The sequence below is a fragment of the Eumetopias jubatus genome, unplaced genomic scaffold (genome assembly GCF_037043125.1).
Source record: "Eumetopias jubatus isolate StellerSeaLion01/CBP00866 unplaced genomic scaffold, mEumJub1_p1.0 scaffold_4, whole genome shotgun sequence".
Taxonomy (NCBI): Eukaryota; Metazoa; Chordata; class Mammalia; order Carnivora; family Otariidae; genus Eumetopias; species Eumetopias jubatus.
The window spans coordinates 141,209,810-141,232,229 of NW_028274810.1; the positions used below are offsets into that span (position 1 = coordinate 141,209,810).

At 33.1% G+C, this 22,420-nt stretch overlaps 1 protein-coding gene across 42 annotated transcripts in view; it reads right to left on the reverse strand.

Annotated features, from left to right (window-relative positions):
- RIMS2 (regulating synaptic membrane exocytosis 2) overlaps nucleotides 1-22,420 on the reverse strand; it is a 585,834-nt gene that overhangs the window by 271,336 nt on the left and 292,078 nt on the right. For 27 of the 42 annotated variants that reach the window (XM_028110019.2, XM_028109985.2, XM_028109866.2 and 24 more), the window contains 6 exons: nucleotides 18,230-18,297; nucleotides 16,284-16,403; nucleotides 13,439-13,538; nucleotides 12,297-12,420; nucleotides 10,486-10,532; nucleotides 5,911-6,023 (listed from right to left, as the gene is read on the reverse strand). In XM_028110019.2, coding sequence (XP_027965820.1) covers nucleotides 5,911-6,023; nucleotides 10,486-10,532; nucleotides 12,297-12,420; nucleotides 13,439-13,538; nucleotides 16,284-16,403; nucleotides 18,230-18,297 — 572 coding nt within the window. Of the gene's footprint in view, nucleotides 1-5,910; nucleotides 6,024-10,485; nucleotides 10,533-12,296; nucleotides 12,421-13,438; nucleotides 13,539-16,283; nucleotides 16,404-17,883; nucleotides 18,093-18,229; nucleotides 18,306-22,420 lie in introns of all 42 variants that reach the window. The other 15 variants (XM_028109995.2, XM_028109857.2, XM_028109910.2 and 12 more) reach the window with 2 other exon arrangements.

Consider the following 22,420-nt stretch of genomic DNA (forward strand, 5'->3'; position numbering starts at 1 on the left):
ATATAAAACTATATAAAATCTTAGAATTTTTAAATGTAATCAACATAACAAGAATTAAGACTGAATGTAAAGTAACGCTTTTGGGCTCGTGTACTCTGAAAGAATGAGTATAAACATAATCCAAGAGTCAAGAAATTTCTGGTTTCACCCTTAAACACACTACCATAGGAAAAAATCATAGTCCAAGAAGATGCATCATAGAATTATAGTGAAAAGTTATCTGTAAATTGACTGTATGACTTCTCCAAAATTTGTCTAACGAAGGTTTAAAAAACATTAGCCAAGTTGGCTTTAGCATTTCTTAAAAGAATAAACACAGTAAGATAAAAGTGTGCAGAAGGCACTAGACTAATTAGTTGATTCACATCTTAAGAATTTATACCAGATTCTAGTATTTAAACACCATTTTTAAACATTTATTAGGTACCACTCAAGATAACACTGTTTATTGCTAAAAACACTTAGTAATGATAATACCTCATTTCTTTTTGTTATTTCCATTCTTTTACTGACAATTTATTGCAAGTTCTTTGCCTCCAACAACACTAGGAGGTAGTTGCTATTATGTCTAATTTGAGATGAGGAAACAGAGACATAGAAAAGGGGTGCATACAGTTGCCCATACTCAAACAAAAAGTAAGATAGTGTAAAGACAGAAAATAAAGCTGGGTTCTAAAAAAACAAAAACAAAACAAAACAAGAGAAGAGGAAAGAAAAGAAAAGAAAAGAAGAGGAAAGGAAAGGAAAGGAAAGGAAAGAAAAGAAAAGAAAAAAGAAAAAAAAGAAAAAAAAGAAAAGAAAAGAAAAGAAAAGGAAGCCCAGTTCTGATGAAGGCATTCTATTTCAAATTCTCAGAATAAAATCAAATTTTCTTTCTCTCCTGGGTTATTCTGTTTTCACTTTGAAACAGTTTCCAAAAGACACCACAATAATCAGAATTTTGTGCCTTTATTAAGGCATGCCAATGATTAAATCAGGAACAAAATCAGATGCATATCCCTGGGTTTGGGGATAGATTTCAAGGCATTTAATTCTTCTTTCACCAAGATTCCATCCCATTCCTCATACTTCTCACGGATGTTTCTCTTGTCTAATTCAAAGAGTTATAAATAGAGACCTTTCCACTGTTATACGGAAACAGATAATAGGTAGTAGGAGGACCGTTGCCTAATTCAACTATCATCAGATAGAGATTGTTTAAGACATAAATCTAAAAGCCAAAGGAAAGCAGACCTTAAAAGCAGATATCAATCATATGAGTCATCTTTCTCTCTTTCCAAAAACCAAGGCAGTCTCAAATCTAAGCAGTCTTCCTTTTCATGTGGAGACATTTCCAAAGGAAGAAAGAAATCTTTAGATATGGAGTATTTACTGATATCTGTCTGCAGAATCCTAGGTGGATGTTTCTCTAGCAAATGGACCAGGGATGTCTGAAATGCATAGAGATTAACAAGGCAAGCTGAACAGAGGGACTAACAAAATACTCTATTTGGAAATAGATTTTATTTTCCTTGCTCTCTCACCTGTTCTGCCTGTTTTAGACCCAAATAGCAAGGTAAGGGAAGATTATTGCAAGTAAATATTACTTCATTAACTGAAAAAAAATTAATTTCAAACAAACAGCACTTTGAAATAAATTAGTCCTTTAAGGCAAACATTTTCCATCTTCTAAAACAGTCTCAAATAAGCAACTCACAGATTTCTGAAATCTGTTGTCTACAATCTATGGTAATTTAAACCTAATCTTCACCTATAAATTTATACATTAAACATATGTTTGTTTTGCTAGTTTTTTTAAATTGAGATGAAATTCAAATATCATAAAAGTAACCATTTTAAAGTGTATAATTCAGTGGCATTTAGTACATTCACAATGCTGTGCAACCACTGCCTCCCTCTAGTTTCAAAACTTATTACCCCAGAATATACTGTACCTATGAAGGAATCAATCCCCATTCTCCTATTGCCCCAACTCTTGGCACGTTCTAAGCTGATTTCTGCCCCTGTGGATTCTGGATATTTCATACAGGAATGGTGAAGTATTATATATTGCATTGCAATTTGTAATTAATACTAATTCATGTATTTTAAACAGGAAATATCTGATGAAACCTGTAACAAGTCAGCCTCATACAAATGAAGAAGTGAATTTGTACACAATTTGTTTTGCATTTTTTATTGTCTATCTTTAAGGCATTCCTTTTATGCAATGCTTCTGGACTAACAAGGTTGTGACGATGAGGTCTAATAGGTAAAAGCTCAAAGGAAAACACTTTCACTTACAGAAAGGTTTAAAAAGGCTATAGAACTTCTAAGGAGATATGAAGGATACATACCTATTCTTCAGTTACCTATTCCACTTAAAAGGGCATACAAAATGATTATGTACAATATTTACAAATAATCACTAAAAATGGAGTCAAAAAATATTACAACAAAGTAACTTGAGGAAACATTATAGCCATAAATCAACCACAGACTCAGAAGTAAAATAAAATATGATTGTCAATAAGAATCAATGTGTTCCTATAGAAAGAAAGAATTTTGAGCCATTTCTCACTTTTAAAAAGAGTTGAAGGCTATATTTTATCTTAACGCTCTATCAAAAACTAGCCAAAAACTCCAGATTAATTTAAAAATAATGAAAGAACCACAAAAGTAATCCTCTGATGAAGGAAACTGTTAAACTATGGAAGAACATAAATATTAAAAAGAATCAAAATAAGGGAGTGTTGGCACTGAGAAGGCTAACACACACTCCACATGTCCTAAACCTGAGCTCATACTGAGTTTCTCACCAAATGTATTCATGGCACTTGTACAGTTATGCTCTAGGATAATAACAAGCAGCCAGCAGAATTCAAGCATAAAGAGGAAATAAACTGCATAAATTTTTTAAAATCATCAATAGTCTTTAAAAGAAAGTTTAAACAACAATTTAAATTATATGTATATTTCTATTTGAGAAATTATCAGTCCATGAACTGACATAATACATTAGGAGGTCAGCTCACAAGTCATACAAATTACCTTTGTTCCCTGGAATTAGCAACATCATAAATTTGTAAGTGAGTTATGAGCCCAGGTAAAATCTCATCAAAATAAAAATGCCCAAAGGTAAAATAAGTAGAAGGAGATAGAAACTGTAATGTTGCCTGATGACTTCCTAGGAATTTTCTCAAAAGGTGATATATGCAGATGTATTTCCTAAACTCTACATCATTAGAGCAAACCAAAATTGTCTCCAGTTGGCAGAAATAGGGTTAAATATAAAGGAAATAATATCAGAAGGGTGTTTTGCTCATGTTTTCCTGCATGCAAAGAACGAACATAAAATTAAGTTTCATGAGGATAAAATCCATGTCTATCTTGTTCATTGCTGTATTCCCGGCAACTAGTATTATGGCTGACCTGGGGTCAGAACTTAACAGATATTTCTTGAATAGATGATTGCCCTTGATCTTAGCCAAAAGGCCGAGAAGTGATCTTGAATAGATGATTGAAGATTAATTTCATAAAAACACTTTTGAGGAAAATGTTGGCAACAGATTTTAAGAATCTTAAATTTTTTTCTCTTTTCTTTCATATTGTAATTTTACTTCTGAAAAGTTATCCTGACAAAAGAATTTTGTCTGACCTAACAGAATATGTAAGAGTTACATTCAAGGATTTCCATGGCATCATTGTTTAGAGTACTATAAATTAAGAACAAGATGTCCCATAATGGAGAATTAAATTAAAATGGTATATTAGCTCTTAAAATCATTTTAAGAGAAATATTTAAAGAAAAAATTTTAAAGAAAAGAGCGTACAATATATTACTAAGTGGAAAAGCAGGTCTCAAAATACTATACACAGATTTATCACTTTTGTTTAAAAACTTATATGTATGTGAAAAGTTACATTTTAGTGGTAGGATTATAGGTGATTTTTATTTTTTAGTTACTTATCTGTACTCTCTAGATTTACCACAACAAATATGTATTGTATTTATTAATGTTATCTTACTGGAACATACCCCTTCCAAGTCACAAGAAAATGATAAAATGTACATATTTTAAATTACAATTACATGGATTTTAAACTAACACCATTTATAAATGTAAATACCATTACTTTAAATCACTAATCATACTCTTAGAAGTAAAACTTTTAAGTTTTTATTTCCTCAAAATATTTAAGTCTTACCTTTCTAGTATATTCATTTTGAACCATGATAAAAAAATAGCTGAATTTGAAATTTGTCTAAATGCCTGCATTATGCTCCTCAATCTCCCCCCAACCCCCACCTGCCTCCCCGGTCCAATTTCTATAGGGCCTTGGGATTTCAAAGATGGTAACAAAGCGGTACTTACTTACTATGGAAGTCTAACTTCTACTCCCTCCTCCACCAACTGAAGCCAACTACACACACACACACACACACACACACACACACACACACACACACACACACATTTATGTACTGGCATCATCCAGGCATCCTAAACACTATTTAAAGATGGACTATTTGAATGGAGCCATAATAATTTAATAAAAAAGGTTAATATTAGCACTTTCAAAATGGTGTAAGAAAATACACATACATTTGTAACTATAAATGACAACATCTGTGCTGTTAATATATGTAAAAGAATAAGTAGAAAGATGCTACTTAGTATAGAAAATGAAAGAAAGATCACTGTCTTCAAATGAAAAAGTTCACTCTGTTTATGAGAAAGGAAAAGAAAATAATAAAGAGAAGAAATTAATTTTAGTAAGACATTTACAAGTTCCTAATAGTATCTCAACTTCTTTCTTGCATAATTTTTCTGTTATTGTCACCTTTGTGATCAAAAGAGTCCCAGAATGGACATGTCTAAAAACTATTTCAATAATTTTAATGTTAGCTCTGCTTATACTTCCTATAGCTTTTAATTAATAAAAATTCTTCAGTAAAAATCAAACACCTCTCCTACCCCCCGAAAAATAAAAGGAGAAACTTCATAGCTGATTAAACAAAAAGCTTTTTCTATTACTCTTAAAATATCAGCCCAAGAATAGTTTAGTTTTCAACTATAACATTTTTTATCCAAAATTCAATGTCTGGATTTTGAGAATCTAAATAGTTCTTAATACATATAAAATTGCAAGTTTAGTAACTCATCAACATGATGTTTCTAAAATACAACTGGATGAATTTAGATATTTTAATATTTTAAATAGTTTAAAAAGAGAATGGCAACTGAAGAAATTGATAAAAAGTGAGGGCTCAAATTTGTAAAGCTCTTCTAATTATGGACAGAAAATGCCAAATTGAATTTTTAATTTTTATATAAGATGTTCAAATTAGGGATCCCTTACTATGAAATCACCCAGTATACTCAGTTATCTATTATATATTAGCCATTTACTTAGTTTTGTCTGTTGACCAAAGCTTCTCAAATATCATTATACTTACAGCAATATTCATACCCCAGTGATTTACTATGAAATTCATACCAAATTTCCTTAAACTTGAAAAGCAGGGAATGTATAAAATTTACTTTCATCTTAAATATACCATCTTTGTACAGTACTGCAATGTGATTTCTCTCAAAAGTCTAGGACAAATTATAGCCATTTTAAGATAGTGAGCAAAAATCATGACCTTGAATTTTGGAATAAAATTACTAAGGTAAAGAAGGTTTTAGATATCTCTACAAATTCTCTCACTGAATTCCAGAAAATCTAATATACTTTAATAAAGAAACTCTATGCTAAATAATTAAAATTAAATTTCAATTAATCAAAACTACTAAGAATGAGAAAACTGATGGTTAAAAACACAACTACATTCTAAGAAGGAGCTGGTTTACAAAAAGCTATTGTCATATAGTAATAACATTACTTGGTACTTCAAAAAGAGAAATTAATGTAGTGATTACATACTGAAAGTTGTCCAGATAAGTATTGTGGAACATCCCTCAACATGCCGGGACTCATGGGAGAGGTAACGGAAATAGAAGGGCGATCCATTTTTTGAGATTCAAAAGAGCTAGAACCTGAAATGGTAATTATACATAAAGAACAATAATGATGACTCTCCATTAGTACTTAATAATCTTTACCATATGTCTTTTAAATTATTTATTTATTTAAAATGTCCACAAAATGTCATTATATAGACCATTTTCTTAGCCACAATGTTCCAGATATTCTTACGGCTATTTTTAAAAAAGATTTTATTTATTTATTTGACAGAGAGAGACACAGCGAGAGAAGGAACACAAGCAGAGGGAGTGGGAGAGGGAGAAGCAGGCTTCCCGCCGAGCAGAGAGCCTGATGTGGGGCTCGATCCCAGGACTCTGGGATCATGACCTGAGCCGAAGGCAGACGCTTAACGTCTGAGCCACCCAGGTGCCGCAAATTACAGCTATTTTCTGAAGCATAAGTACAGCTGAGGAATTCTCTTAAGACCAAAAGTGAAACATTTTCTCTGCCAGTTATAGTAGGGACAGACCTCTACATCAGGACCTGGTTACCTCATCTGTTATGTGTATACTAAATTCATATCTTATAATAACATATTAGGAAAGTTTTAAAAATAGAAACTTAGGAAAACTCAAAACCTAAACCAATAAAGTGACTTGAAGATGGTTTAAACTTGTAATTCTAAAAACATAAGTACTGGAATGTTAATCATGAAGTCTTTCCAGGAAGTGATACTTTTAAACCACATCTGGAAAAGAATATAATAAATTAGACAGGCAGAAAGGAAGTAAACGTCCTTGAAAAAAGAGACAGTATAGCAGAAGAAGCAGAGCCTCAATATCCAGAAGTTATATGTATGAATTTATCTCTACAGAAAGGAAGGAATAATTCAGAAAGTGAGTCAAAATGTAGCTAATGGGATAGCAGGGGGAATTAAGTGCCTGGAATTCTGGGCTACACATTTTGGTACTAATTTGAGTATCAAAGCTACCTTTTCTGAATGAGGCAATAACTACACTTGTAGATGACTTTATCACTTACTTAAAGCATGGATTGATTTGAGAGCGATGGAAAATACTTAACAGGTGGAATTCAATAAAACAATAATAGGAAATATTGTGAAAATGGAATGGAAAGAAAGAATTCTGGTGAGAGCACAAAATAAACAAAGGAGGACTCAGAAACTAACTAGATATGAGAGATAAAGGGAAGAGAGGAAACATGAAGATATCAAGCCTTGTGGCCAGACATGAGATCAAGAAAGTCCTGAAGGTCTGTCTTGTTCTCTGCACGGAACACTGCTGATATTCCTCGGGATGTGGAACACTGGAGATAGTCCTGTGCTTAAGGGAATGGGTGGAGAAGTTACTTTGTAACATGGTGACCCCGGTGACCCCGTGGTACCTCTGAGAAATCCAAGAGGAGATGTCAAGCAGGTAATGGGATCCATGGATGGGACCAAATGTCAAGTAGATATTAGTGTTAGAAATCAAAGTGTAGAGTGTCTGCTGGGTTGGAGCCATAAGAGGATAAAATACACCTCTAGGAAGAGTACAGTATAAACTGAGGGGGAAACTTCAGGCTTTGGGATCAGAAGTGGAGAGACTATGGACTCTAAGAAACAAACCGAGGGTTCTAGAGGGGAGGGGGTGGGCGGATGGGTTAGCCTGGTGATGGGTATTAAAGAGGGCACGTACTGCATGGAGCACTGGGTGTTATATGCAAACAATGAATCATGGAACACTACATCAAAAACTAATGATGCAAGATACGGTGATTAACATAATAAAATAAAATTTAAAAAAAGAAATACAGTGGTACCTTATATAATATTTAGAAGTGGAAAGAAATAAGCTGTTTTGTACATGTTAAGCTTCAAGTAACAGGAAGACACTTAACAGAACATATTATTTAAACATTCAAGCATAAAGGAATGATGACAGATCATCTTGGTACTATAAACTTAGGAGTCATGTGGCAATTAAAAGCATTATGAAGAGAAGAATTTACTGAGGAACTAAGGACAGAGGTTAATAATTGGGCTTATTCTTCAACATTTAAAGAATAAAGGATTGGGGCACCTGGGTGGCTCAGATGGTTAAGCGTCTGCTTTCAGCTCAGGTCATGACCCCAGGGCCCTGGGATCGAGCCCCACATCGGGCTCCCTGCTTGGCGGGAAGCCTGCTTCTCCCGCTCTCACTCCCCCTGCTTGTGTTCCCTCTCTCACTGTGTCTCTCTCTGTCAAATAAATAAATAAAATCTTTAAAAAAAAAAAGAATAAAGGATTGATTCTAATTTAATTTGATAAAGGACCCTTATCTCCTCAGAAACAATTGTAAAATTGTAGACTAGGGGATTTTTTTAATAGCTATAATGAGATAAAGGGTTCCACCTTGCTCATACACTATCTGAGTGATGTTACTTAAGTGAATAAAAATTGGACTTTTGTAAGAAATAAGTGTGATAATGTAGACACAACATCAACCACAATCCCAGGCACTCAGTAAAATGGGAGCAATGATGATAATGATGATGATATCATTATATTAGTACAGTTGACCCTGAGGGTTAAGGGCGCTAACCCCTGCACAGTCAAAAAAAACCACAGTAACTTGTGATGCCTCAAAAACTTAACTACCAATAGCCTACTATTGACCAGATGATGCACCAATAAACAGCCAATTAACACATATTTTGTACATTATATATATTATATACTGTATTCTTACAGTAAAGTGAGCTAGAGAAAAGAAAATGTTATTTAAACAATCATAAGGAAGAGAAAATACATTTACAGTAATACACTGTATTTACTGAAAAAATGTGTACATAAGTGGACCCATGCAGTTCAAACCCATGTTATTCAAGGGTCAACTGTATTTATTTATTGTTATAGTTCTTTTGTGATTATGGTATCATTTTGGATAAAATGGTTTAGTACCTACTTAAAGGTACTAAATCAAATAAGTCATTCGATCATATTTTAAAATATAGTGCTATGCCATTCCCAAAGTATTTCACCTCTCTGGTAAAGATCTTAAAGACACTTATAATTGTGATATAAAAGTAAAAAAATCTATTTTAATAGTATATTCTTAATTATTGTAGGATCCAATCACTTCTCATCACCTCATTGCTCCCATCAATAGCCTAAGTCACCAAATAAAATACTAAATATAAAAACAGTTCTCTCACTACTCTCTCAGCTTTCACCCTTGACTCCATTTAAACTATTTTCAACACAGTAGCCAGATTTTAAAACATAAATCTCTCCTCAAAACCATCGTATGTAGTTACTGATTTCCCACAGAGTAAAAGCCCAAAACAAAGTAGTCTTCACAGCGGTTTACAAAGTCTATGCAAATTTGGCTGCCAGGACTCCTCTATCCATCCTTCCCGCTGCTCAGTCCGGTGCAGCAACACTGGCCTTCTTGCTTTTCCTCATGTGCATCGTAGGCTTTCCTGCCCAAGAACCTCTGCACCACTTGGTCCCTGTACCTGGAAAGTTTTTCCCCCAGATAGCCACTCCTCCAAATCTTCGCTCCAATCATTCCTTCTCAATATGGTCTCTCCTGAGCAACATATTTCAAATGGCAACCCTTCTCCTCTCTTCTTTTTTTTTTTTTTCTCCTCTCTTCTTTTACAATATCCCTTACTCTCAATCAATCAAGAAACTTAGTTCACTGGAAAAAAAGCCATTTGTTTAACATCTGAAATAGCACTCAAACACAAGTAATAAAAAGCGTTTATGTATTTAACATTACTTAAACGTATTTGTCTATTGTTCCATTTCTACTATGATGCCAAATCAAAACTACTATCCTATTTTCTAAAAATGTAAATTGGGATATTATTCACTAGATTTTCCCAAGCATCCCCCCCCCGCACTTACTGAGGGTTAGTTTACAAAGTAGTAAATTTTAAAATTAGAAGAAATTAAGGAAGCGGGGGGGAACTTTTAGGAGAGATGGGTGTGTTCATTATTTTTATTGTGATGACGGTTTTCATCTGTATATCAAAACTTACCTCATTGTGCACTTAGGTCCAATTTATTGTAGTGTACCTTAATAAAGCTATCTAAAAACATGTAGCAGTTAAGAGGGCATGATTAAAATAAAACCATCTTTAGGGCACCTGGGTGGCTCAGTTGGTTAAGCGACTGCCTTCGGCTCAGGTCATGATCCTGGAGTCCCGGGATCGAGTCCGACATCGGGCTCCCTGCTCAGCGGGGAGTCTGCTTCTCCCTCTGACTCAACCCCCTCTCATGCTCTCTCTTTCTCTCTCTCTCATTCTCTCTCTCAAATAAACAAATAAAATCTTTTAAAAAAAATAAAACTATCTTTAAAATATTATAGAATTTGTATTTTATCCCACAATAACATGAAATAATACTAAATTTTTCATTTGTATAATAACTATATTTTGATAACAAGGTTATTCTATTTCTTACTTCATATTAATAGATAAAATAATTCATCTGACCCCTGAAAAATGACACTATTAATATTTTCTTCAAGAATGAATGAGACTTACTGGACTCCAGTTGTGCATGTGTGCTGTCAGGGATTCTAGGGATATCTCTGAAATGATAGAACAAAAAAAACAAGAAACTGTTTCAACAATTAATGCAACTGCTATTTCGATGATCATCAACCTATATATAACAGGAGAGCATAAAATGAACAAAATTGTGTATGATAGTAGCATTATATAAGTAAGAGAAAACAAGACGTAGTACTTTATTGCTAATCAAAATATTCTGAACTAACCTCAACTGCTTAGAAAGGAATAAACAGTCATATGCATTTATAGCAGATTTATAAAAACATACTTTATTTTCTATGTGCTTTACTACATAATCATCCATTCTAATAAATTTTTGAATTAAAGATAGGTTTTATGATATATTTGAATTCTATTCTATTCTTTAATCAATAACATTGAAGTATAAATAAAATATCACCACAAGAAAAATTTAAAGAGTCAGATTCCGAATGAAATTTTTTAAATGTAATAACTCCATTGAGGAAAAAATGCAAACATGTTTTTCATTGGGACTTACAAATGGTAACTGCATTTATGTCGAAAGTATATACATTTTTGTTTGAGATTTGCCAAGAAAGGTAGAAAAAATTTTAATAGTTAAGGTCATTCAGAAAAATACATAAAAGAATATTTAAGATATTAAAAATATGATTAGAGGATCCTTTAATACCAAGAAATATATTTGATTAATATACTAAGCTGATACACTGCAGTTTTGATACACTGCATATTACAAAACTATGAAAAGGAAAATGAAAAAGATACAATTTCATGTGCCAGATTCATTACTTTGAAAGGAACATTTCAATAAAACTAAGTTACTTTTTACAGGCAAACAATGAATCATGGAACACTACATCAAAAACTAATGATGTAATGTATGGTGATTAACATAACATAATTAAATTAAATTATTTAAAAAAAACTAAGTTAACAACATAAATCATTTTCTCCAACATAAAAAGAGATCAAAATAATACAGTCTAATCATTTCCTAAGTGAAAGACAACTGGCCATTGGTACTCTACAACAAAAAAAGAATTTCTATAGCTTCCACCCTCAAATACTTTTACCCCAAACTTGCACTTAATAATTTGCTGTCATTGTATATATTTTTTCTATTGCTTTTACTTAGTTATAGGTATATCTCTTACCTCAGCTTAAAATATAAGCTTCTATAAGGGAAGCACTGCTGTGATATTTAATGAGAAATTATCAGGATACGGCACAAAGGATTATATTTATCACCATCTTTTAGAAATTGCTAATTTAATCTATAGGTAAAAAATTACAAAAGCCGAGGAGTACTTTGGTTCTGTTTCCTTAAACACATCATGTTGTTCCTTAAACTGTTCCTCTATTTAGGAATACTGTGTCCTTGGGACCTCTCTTTCCTATGTTGAAATCTCCATTTTGAAAGAAAAAATATGTAAAATTCATTGACCCTCATTTTCACAATGTAGAGGACCATAGTTCATGAACTTTCTTTTAAAAGTAATTGTTATTATAGTCCCCTTTTCCTACTATGCCTTTAGCCACCCACTAAGCTACTAAGACAATAAAAATAATAAACACCTAAATATTTCTTCTTCTTTTATAATAACTGTGTATTCTAGCATGATCAAATAAAGAAATATCATGATTTTTGGTGAGCTGTTTTAGCAAAGAAAGAGAAAAGAAGCACTGTCCTCAAAACAATTTTTATAGAGCAATCAGATATTTTTAGATTGCACACTACAAATTGTGTAATAGTAGTCAACTTTATAAGGTATGTGCATAAAGTACACAAACCAACTCACCCAATAGGTCTTGAAACAACAAGCTCCACTTGTGGTTCAGGTTTGGATTCCAGAATGATGTTATATACTTCCTCAAATGTGGCTCCTTGCAATAACCTTCCATTCCATTCTAATACTTCATCACCTGCAGTGTATTCCAGTAACGATAATTTTAGAAAGAAAAACTAATCCCATAAAATGCACTTGAAACCAAAGCACTCTTAAACTGCAATGAACTCAATAGAATAAAGTCACCATTATGGAATAAGACATACTGAACAGCTCCATTGGCATAAAATTTGATGGTAAGGATGATTAGTACTTTTACCCAAAAGGACAAAGGTCTGAGGAATAAAATTATGTAAAAGTTATCTCTGTGGTTTCTTAATAGGAATCTAATTCTAGAAATTACTAAAATCTGTTAACCCTTTGAAAATTTTATGACTATATTCTAGGTTTGTCAATATATATGCAACTGAGCACCTTGTCTAAAATTTCTTTTTTTTTAGATTTTATTTATTTATTTGAGAGAGAGCACACATGAGAGAGAGCACAAGGGGGGCAGTGGAGGGGGGTGGGGACTGAGGGAGAGGGAGAGGGAGAAGCAGACTCCCTGCTGAATGAGCAGGGAGCTTGATGCTGTGCGGGGCTCCATCCCAGGACCCTGGGACCATGACCTAAGCTGAAGACAGACACTTAACCAACTGAACCACCCAGGAGCCCCTACAGTTTCTTATAAAATGTTTAAAGCTTAGCATCTTATCATATTCTCTCCAAGGGACTCGAGGATCTCTCCAATAGTATCCATTACCAAAGAGATAAGGCGTCACACATTGTAGGAAATATGTATTTATCCATAATGTTTGTTTCCTAAACGGTTGGAATTTTTTTGAAAGAAAAGTAAAGCCTTATGGGAAGCAAGATAGATTAATACTAGATACACAATAAGAATATCCATCAGCAAAAAAATCAGTAAATATAAAAATCTTTCTAATGTGACCCAAGAAATAATAGTTACACTTTCCATTAAGAATAAAGATTTTTTGTTTAAGTTAAAAATGAGTCCCTTGTTTTTGGTCAAATCATTTCTAAGTGAGGACAACTTTTTTATAACTACTTGAGTTTAACAGTTTAAATACAAATAATCAAAGATAGAAACCTACCTGGTCTAAGATGTCCTACAGTATCAGCTAAACTTCCTTTTTTTACTTTGGTAATAAATGCACAAAGCCGACCTGATTCAGTCATCTTTCCTCCTACAACCTGTTTAAAAGAGAAAAGTGTTAAAACAGGCATATTGTTCAAAGGAACATAGTTGAAGATTCAAGTAAAAAATCAGACAATTTGTAGCTTTTAAAACTATAATATTCTAAAAATAATTTTTAATAATATAGTGTTCTGAGTACATGTTCCATAAGTGGACTCTTTTGAGATATTCTAAAATTTTCACAATTTAATCTATTATTTGTAAAAAAATTATTGGGGAAATTGGAGGGGGAGATGAACCATGAGAGACTGTGGACTCTGAGAAACAAACTGAGGGTTCTAGAGGGGAGGGGGGTGGGGGGATGGGTTAACCTGGTGATGGGTATTAAAGAGGGCACGTACTGCATGGAGCACTGGGTGTTACACGCAAACAATGAATCATGGAACACTACATCAAAAACGAATGATGTGATGTGTGGTGATTAGCATAACATAATAATAAAAAAATTACATACCTTAGAAAGAATTTAATAATTTGTACTTTCTCTTAGAGAATTATTTTTATCATTTCCAAAAACATGCTATTACAGTATTATAGAATTATATTAATGTTTCTAGTTACAGATTTCAAATATCATAATCACATAAATATTTGTTACTTTGATTATAGTTATGATAACCCACCAAAATTTCATTCTTTAGTAATCTTTTAGGCTCATTGATAATGTAAATGATAATGATGGATTTTTCCTAAGAAAATTACAAAATGTACTTAATCTCATTAGAACTCATGTAAACTTTAGGCCATTTGCATCCCAATTTTTTTATTTTTATGTTTCTATTAATATATATCTTCTAGAAAGAGGAAAAACAAATGTTAGCAATAATGCTGCAGAGTCATATGTATACCTGTAAGACTGGCCTCTTACAAAATTAATGCTTGTGATCAACTACCATTCAACCAATATATCAACTTTATAGCATGTTAAGCAAATAATAGTAATTGACTTCATTAATTAGTTTTTTCCTTCTAGATTGAGTGAACGATATCTGAATTTTAAAAATCACTGGCTTTTTCTATGTATTTATTCCCAAGTTGCAGTGAAACACCCCCAGTTCAGTTCATACTATGGGTGAACAGTGAAACACCCCATTAGTTTAGTTCATACTAATTAGTGCTATGTTTGATTCTGAAAATTAAAAATACGTTAATATTTTAAAACTTTCTTGGCTTGATAAACTTCAGTAATAATAATTAATGATACTTTATACTATTATTATTATTATCAAAATCTTACAGTGTGCTAGCTACTGTGCTAAATGCTTGTATATTGCTTTAAGTTTATTATAATAATTCAATAGGCATTATTATCTCCATTTTACAGATGAGGAATCTGAGGCTAACAGAAGTTTAGTTGCCCAATGTCATGTTGCTTATAATGGCTGTAGTAGGGATTCAAGCCAAGACTCCCTAACCTCTACTTTTCACTGCTCTAACACTCTATTGGACAGATCTGGATTTAAATCTCACCTTCATCATCATCTTTGTGACCGTGGGCAAGTTATGACACCTCTCTAAGCCTATTTCTCATCTGCTGTGTTAAATAATATGATAGAAGTAAAATGCTCAGGTGAGTGCCAGCTACATGGCAGGCACCCAATAAATGTTTGTTGGCCAATTCCACTTATACCCCAAGTGTTCTAATATCTCACTATATTCTATAGGGCAACTTCTGTGGCAATTGCTTAACTCTAAAAACCACTTACTCTTTTTTCATTTCAGTTTTTAATTCACCATACAGATGAACAATAACAACAACAAAAAACCACCACCACCAACAACAACCAAAAAACCCAAAACCACAAAGTTCTATTTGATCTACTTACCACATAACTGTCTGGTATTTTACAGTCAAATATGAATTAATATTTACATTAAATCTCCTAGCATAAGTATTTTTGAGTTTCCAGACTTTAAACAGTATACTCTTTCTCACACACACAAATACACACACACCCACATTTTCCTACCCTTAAACAAAAATTATATTCTGTTTGCTAAAAAACAAAATTCAACCACGTAAATTTGAGGATCTAATTGGCTTTATTAAGTGATTCATTAATTGGACAGCATCCCATCTAGCAAGCAGAGGAGAGTTCTTCTGAGCTCAACAAAAGAAAGGTTTTCAAAGGCTGAGAGAGGGCATTAAAAAAAAAAAATAGGAGAAAGGAATTTATTAGCAAGGAATGCACTGTTAAGGCAAGACTGCCCTCCAAAAAGGGGTCTATCAATAAATTTCCTAGTATTGACCAGGAAATTCCATGTTGACTGGATAGAGGTTACATTGCTGGGGGGATGAAACTGCATTAAGCTAGGGATTAAGTTTTGTTTTACTGACATAGGGCCTTAACCTATAAGTGATGCTATTTGAGGCCTGTAGTTTTCCTTTAAACACCATGTCATAAATATACTACATTTCCCAAGTTTGCATAGTCATTGATTAAAACCATTGTTTTAACAGAATAAACACAGATACAGACTTAAATGACAGCACTGTATTCAGGATTCAAGAATATCACTCAAGTTATATTTTCCAAAATCATATATACATGTATTATTGTGGAATAAATAATACTTGGAAAATGAAAAGGTTTGGGGTCATGAGTGCAAATACTTGGGAATTCTTGAAAATGGGAAAGAAACACTAAATTGGCATAAGTTGGAAAGAGTTATTAAATTTTTGCTTTTCTCATAAATCAGTAAAGGAGTAGAGAGCCAAAATCTCATATTTCAACACATACCTTCAAGCCAAGCATTGCTCCTGAATCTCGAGGCACACTTCCATCTTTTAGACGCTTATTTAACAAAATGCGACCAATTAAACGATCTCCATCTTTAGATGGCTGCCACGTCACAGGGTGCTGACATATTGCATCAACAAACAAAAAAAATTAATGTTCTTTTATGATAAATGACCCTTTGTTGTACAGTCTCTCTAAACTCCAGATTTCCAAAGAGTTATGATTACACAAACCAGTTTGCATTCAAAACACTGATCAAAAGGGCTTACTACATTATGCTGATACGCTCCAAATCTCAAGATTTTTCAAAATCCAATTACTGCAAATTCTTGCAGTGCCCTGACACATTATTGCAGTTTTATGTTCTATGAAATCTGAGAAATCTTGAAAATATATGCAAACTATCTAAATGCTGAAGATTAATTAAAAATTCACACGACAGAAAAGATAGACTGAAATTCTATGAGGTTAAATTCATTTAAAAATGATATTTTAATATTCAAACACCATTGGAGACTTTGAAAGGCTTAATTACAGTAAAAGTTAAAAGGTAAAATTATATTAATACATCAAATTTGAGCCTATGATAAGGGCTTCCTTGAAATAGGTTTTTGGATTAAAATTATAAAAATACACAAGCCCCAGTAACTTTTCAGCTGAATCTACATGACAGAAAGAGACCTAATTCAAAGGTGAGGCTAGTTTATATTTCTCACTTTTTGCAGGTTCATTGATTCTTTCAGGTCTTTGATCTATTTAGTAAATTAAATTTATTAGATAATTCAATGGTATCCACTGTTAAATAAGCTTGAAAATGTTAGGAGTTTATCTCTTTCTCAGGGTAGAGCCAAGCCCTTTATAAATCATGACACCATCCATTATGAATTACATGTCAAATAACAAAACAAACGATTTGTGTAATCATAGTTTCGGTCATCTAAAAGTAACATGCACATCTTCATGCAAAATTTGGCAGGCAAAAGACAAGTTCTAGTCAATCACATCTATATGGTAAAAAGATTTCAAAAGTCTCACTATTCTAAAAGCAAAAATAATAAATACCAAAGCAGATGGCAATGGTTCTAGTACTAAGTAAAACTACATTAAAATGCTATGACAATAAAACAAAAGAGCAAAATGACAGTGAAAGGGAAAAAAGAAAAACAACTTTTTCTGTGCAAACAGACCCAATTATCTCCCTTTTGCCTGGGATTGAAACTATTAATAATTTAATTTTCATCCCAAGGAAAATATATGCAAGCAATCAAATAAGCCAATCCAAAAATTCTTTAGATTTGTGGTTTATAAAAACATCACAAAGTTCTCTCATGCGACCATAGACAAAGCATTCCTTTGTTCCTAATTTTTTATTTCATTTACTTATTTTTTGGTATGCCGTCAAACAACAAAAACAGCAAAGCAAGCAAGAAGTATTTTGGTTTGTTTGTTTGGGTTTTGTTTTTCTTTTCTGCACCTTAAGAAATGCTACATTGACCCTTGAAATGCCCTGTCCTTTTATTATGTTCTGTTTGAATGAGTGACAGAGAGCAAACGAAGACCAAATGAGCAGGTTAAAAGGCAGGCTCCACAATCTCAGTACCTTATCACTATGGCTATGCTCCTCGTTAAGGGTTGTGCTACTACAGGTATCTACCCCAGAGTCCTTAATCTGAGGCTCAGACCATTCCAAGTCCTCTTCCAAAGAGTGGCCACCAAAGTACATCATTTTCTTTTGTCTCTCAGACCTGGTGTTAGAGTCCGACAAAACTGCCTGCTCACTAGTTTTTCTTTTTCCCTTTTGACTGTCCCCTACAGGTGTGGGATAAAAATAAAAATAAATAAAAATAAAAAAAAGATACAAAAAAGAAAACATGCAAAGGTGTAAATAAAAAAGGAAAAGTGAAATGAAAAATGAAAATTAAATAGTAAGGCTCCACATGTCTCACCAAAGACATTGGGGATGCCTCACTGCTATGCCAAGACGTATGGTCCAACCAGTTGTAATCCATGTCTCCTGTGAGAGTCAGACAGACAAAGAGTGCAGTAAAGGAGACAGCGAAAGATAGGACAGACAAAGACATTATAAACATTTTAAACTATGTGATCCTGTCTGGTTTCAAGAACTCTGTCTGCAGCACTCGCTATACATACCAAGAGAAAGCTAAGATTCCAAATGAGTAAAATTTATAGAATGCAGAATACAAAGTTTATGTACTCTAGATGGACCCTACAGATCAAAAGTTCTGCAAGAAGAGAAAAGGCTAATAATAAACAGGAATAGAAATGAAAAAATTATATATTCCAAAAAAGAAGAAGACTATCCACTGTGTCTGTTATTCATGCTATTTTTTTCCATGCTGGCCTACAGACATGAGCTTGTTCTCCAAAGATTAAGGAACATTTTAAGAATTAAACAGCGGTTTGCCAATAACCACTTTAACAAAAAACCAAGTAATTAAATGTTGTTCCTGGAATGTAATATGATATTCTTTATAATGCTGAAACCTCCCAAAAAATCGGGATGGTTTAAAAAAGAATTGGTTACACAAAAGATTAATTTTGTATGAAAATGAAAAAAAACAGAGTCACTCAATTTCTATTAGTAAAAATAAAATAAACTTTACTTAAATATCATGAATTACTTAAAATTACTTTGAAATAATTTTTCAACTTTTTTGCAGAAATTGCATTCTCATAAAAAGTAAATTTTCTTTTAAAATAATTTTGTCAGACAATGTATATAATTGGCAACTAAGAATAAATATCCATTTCCCAAATTTATGTGCTTCTTATTTGCTTTACATTTTAAAAAAAATTCTTTTTAGTCTATAGGTATATATATGCATCTTTTTAAGCTCTAGTCATATTTTCTTTTACTTAAAAATATTCACTAAATACCTTCCATTTGCTATGTATTGTGCTAAGCTCTAGCATAAGGAGTAAAACAATGAGACACAGAACAGAGTGAAGATAAACACAATAAATAAATCATGAATGTCATACAGGAAAGTACACTATGAGAGAGTACAATAAGCACAAAGGGCAGAACTCTCAAAACACCATGAAAGAGTATAATAAGGTCTAATGTAGATTTTGGGGTCAGCAATGACCTCTAAAGAAGTGATCTTTAAAATGAGAAATGAAATATGTGGCCTAAAAGACAAGTAAGGAGATAGGTAGACGGAAAGTGGAGGAAAGCACATTCCAGGAAGAAGCAACAACAGGATACTGTAGAAGAACTGATGGAACACCAGTGTGTCTGAACCCAAAAGAATGCTAAGTGAGGGGGCACCCAGGTGCCTCAGTTGTTAAGTCTGCCTTTGGCCTCAGGTCATGATCCCAGGGTCCTGGGATAGAGCCCTGCATCGGGCTCCCTGCTCCACAGGAAGCCTGCTTCTCCCTCTCCCACTCCCCCTGCTTGTGTTCCCTCTCTTGCTGTGTCTCTGTCAAATAAATAAAATCTTTAAAAAAAAAAAAAAGAATGCTAAGTGAGGTGAGGCAGCACAAACCAGCTTAGAAAGGACTTTTTATGCTGTATTAAAGATTATGGATTTCATTCACTGAAGGATTTTAAGCAAGATGTTTACACGAACTGATTTACATTTTAAAAAGATGAATCTAAGTACTAACTACAGATTGGGTTGGAAGACACCAAGGTTAATAGGCATTGGCAATAATCCATGGGATAGGTAATTATAGCTTGAACAAAGGTGACAGCAACAGATAAGGTAAGAAAAAAGGGAACTGAGAGATGTTTTGGCAGTAGAAATAAGAGAATTAAGAAAGACTGAACAGGGGCACCTTGACTGGCTCAGTCAGTAGAGCACGTGACTCTTGATTTCAGTGTCACAAGTTTGAGCCCCATACTGGTTATACAGATTACTAAAAAAAAAAATAATAAAAAAATTAAGAAAGACTCAAGAGTCAAGGATAAGTCCCAGGTTTCTGGCATTAACAGCCGAATGGAAGGAAAGACTACTTATGAGATGGAGAAAGCTGGAGGAAGAGACTTTTTATCAGAAAGGGGTAGGAAGGAAATACTCTATTTCATAGACTCTAAGATGCCATTGACTATAGAATTCACATATATTAAAATGATAGAAATATGCATCTTAGAATTTATTCAATATGGTGATTGATTTTGGATGTATTATTCAAAATATCTATAAGTTATTCAAGTGGGCATATAAAAAATCGATTTGTTAAGCTGTAACAAAGAAAAGTCGGAGCTGCAGACATAAATTGGAATTGTCAGCACACAGATAGGACTCAGTGGATCATTTAGGAACAGAAGGTAAAATAAGATATGAAGAGGAGCCCGACTGAATCCTAACATTTAGAGTTTGGTTTGAGAAAAAGAGAGGCTGAGAAAGAGCATGCCAGAAAGAAAAGAAGGAGCGAGGGAGAGGGAGTTCCCCAAACCAAACAGAAGAGAGTTTCCTCAGCAGGAGGAGAAAGTAACTACGGTGAATGATTTCTATACAGTAGGTAAGATAAGGAACTGAAAAGTGTGCATTTGATGTGGCACCATGAAGATCAGAAGGATGCTAGAGAAAACTTTGGAAAGAATTACGAAAATTAAAATCTGTTGAAGTAACTGAAGAATCAAAGGGAGACAAGGAAGTAGAAAAATTGTGTGTAGACAAATGGTTCACAAAGTGAAATCCCCTAAATAGCATAATCAACATCACCCCGGGACTTGTTAAAAATGCTAGATTTTTAGGCACCAGCTGAGACTTAAGTAACCAGAAATTCTGTAGATAAAACCTAGTAATCTGTTTTTTAACAACCCACCAGGTGATTCTGATCTCAATAATGTTTGAAAACCACTGGAGATAATTCTCTTAAGAAGTTTATTTGTGAAGGATGATGATATTGGGCTAAATACACAGAATTTACTTTGTAGGGGAAAAATATTCTTTAATCTACAAAATAGACAAGTGCTTCCCAATCTTTCTCATGGCACAAATTGACAATTAAAATTTTATGGCTACCCAAAAAATTAAGAGTATTTGTATCTAAGAAAACCCTTTGAAAATACAATATTGCTCCACACAAAAGCACTGATAAATCTCCAAACTGAATTAAATAAAGTGTGGAAACCCTAAAGGAAAATTCTTGGCTGGTTTATGTGAAGGTGTGAGAACTTAGCTCACAATCTCTCTTTCTCCCAATGCCTACAACCTACCAAAAAAGGAAGAAATGAAGTTCTTTCCTGAGTAAATAAAGGACAAGCTGTTTAACCATTTGAAGCCAAAGCAAAAATATTTGACTGACCAAAAAAAAAAAAAAGTGTTATATATGGTACGTAGCCAGTAAACATTTGTTGAATGAGTAAAAGAATACTTAAGAATTAAATACAGTAACCAATGTAAATCATACACAAAATAGTCCTCAACCACTAGGACTGTTAGTATTCATATTCTTATTTTGAATAGCTTCAAAGGGCAGAACTAAGATAATAAAATATTCTTCCTTTAGTAACATTTCAAAAATGTATTGCCAGGCTTTCCAGTTCCAAAACAAGAAAAGAAGACACAGAAAGAACCTAATAGAAATTTTAAAACTGAAAAATAACTGAAATTTAAAAAGCAAATGGATGAGCTCAACTGTAGAATGCAGAAAACAGAGGAACAACTCAATGAACTTGAAAATAGAACAACAGAAATCACTTAATCTAAAAAACATAAAGTAGACTAATTAAAATAATAAAATAAAATAAAATAAAAATAAATAAAATAAGCGAGGCCTCAGGGGCTTGAAGAATTGCAACAAAAGATCTAAAATTCATGTCACTGTAGTCCCAGAGGGAGAGGAAAAAGAAGCTAAGGCTGAAAAAGTATTTAAAGAAACACTGACTGAAAAGTTCCCAAATTTGTAAAACGTGTAAGCTGAGCCTAATGATTCAAAAAACTACATAAACTCCCAAACAGGGAACACTCAAAGAAATCTGTGCAAGACACACTGTAATCAGACTAAAAACTAAAGACAAACTGTCTTGAAAGCAGCAAGAGAAAAACACCTTACCTAAAGAGGGAAAATAATTTGAATGACAGTAGACTTCTGATCAGAAACTTTGGAGGCCAGAAGAAAATGGACCAATATTTTTAATTGCTGAAATAAAAGAATGTCAACCC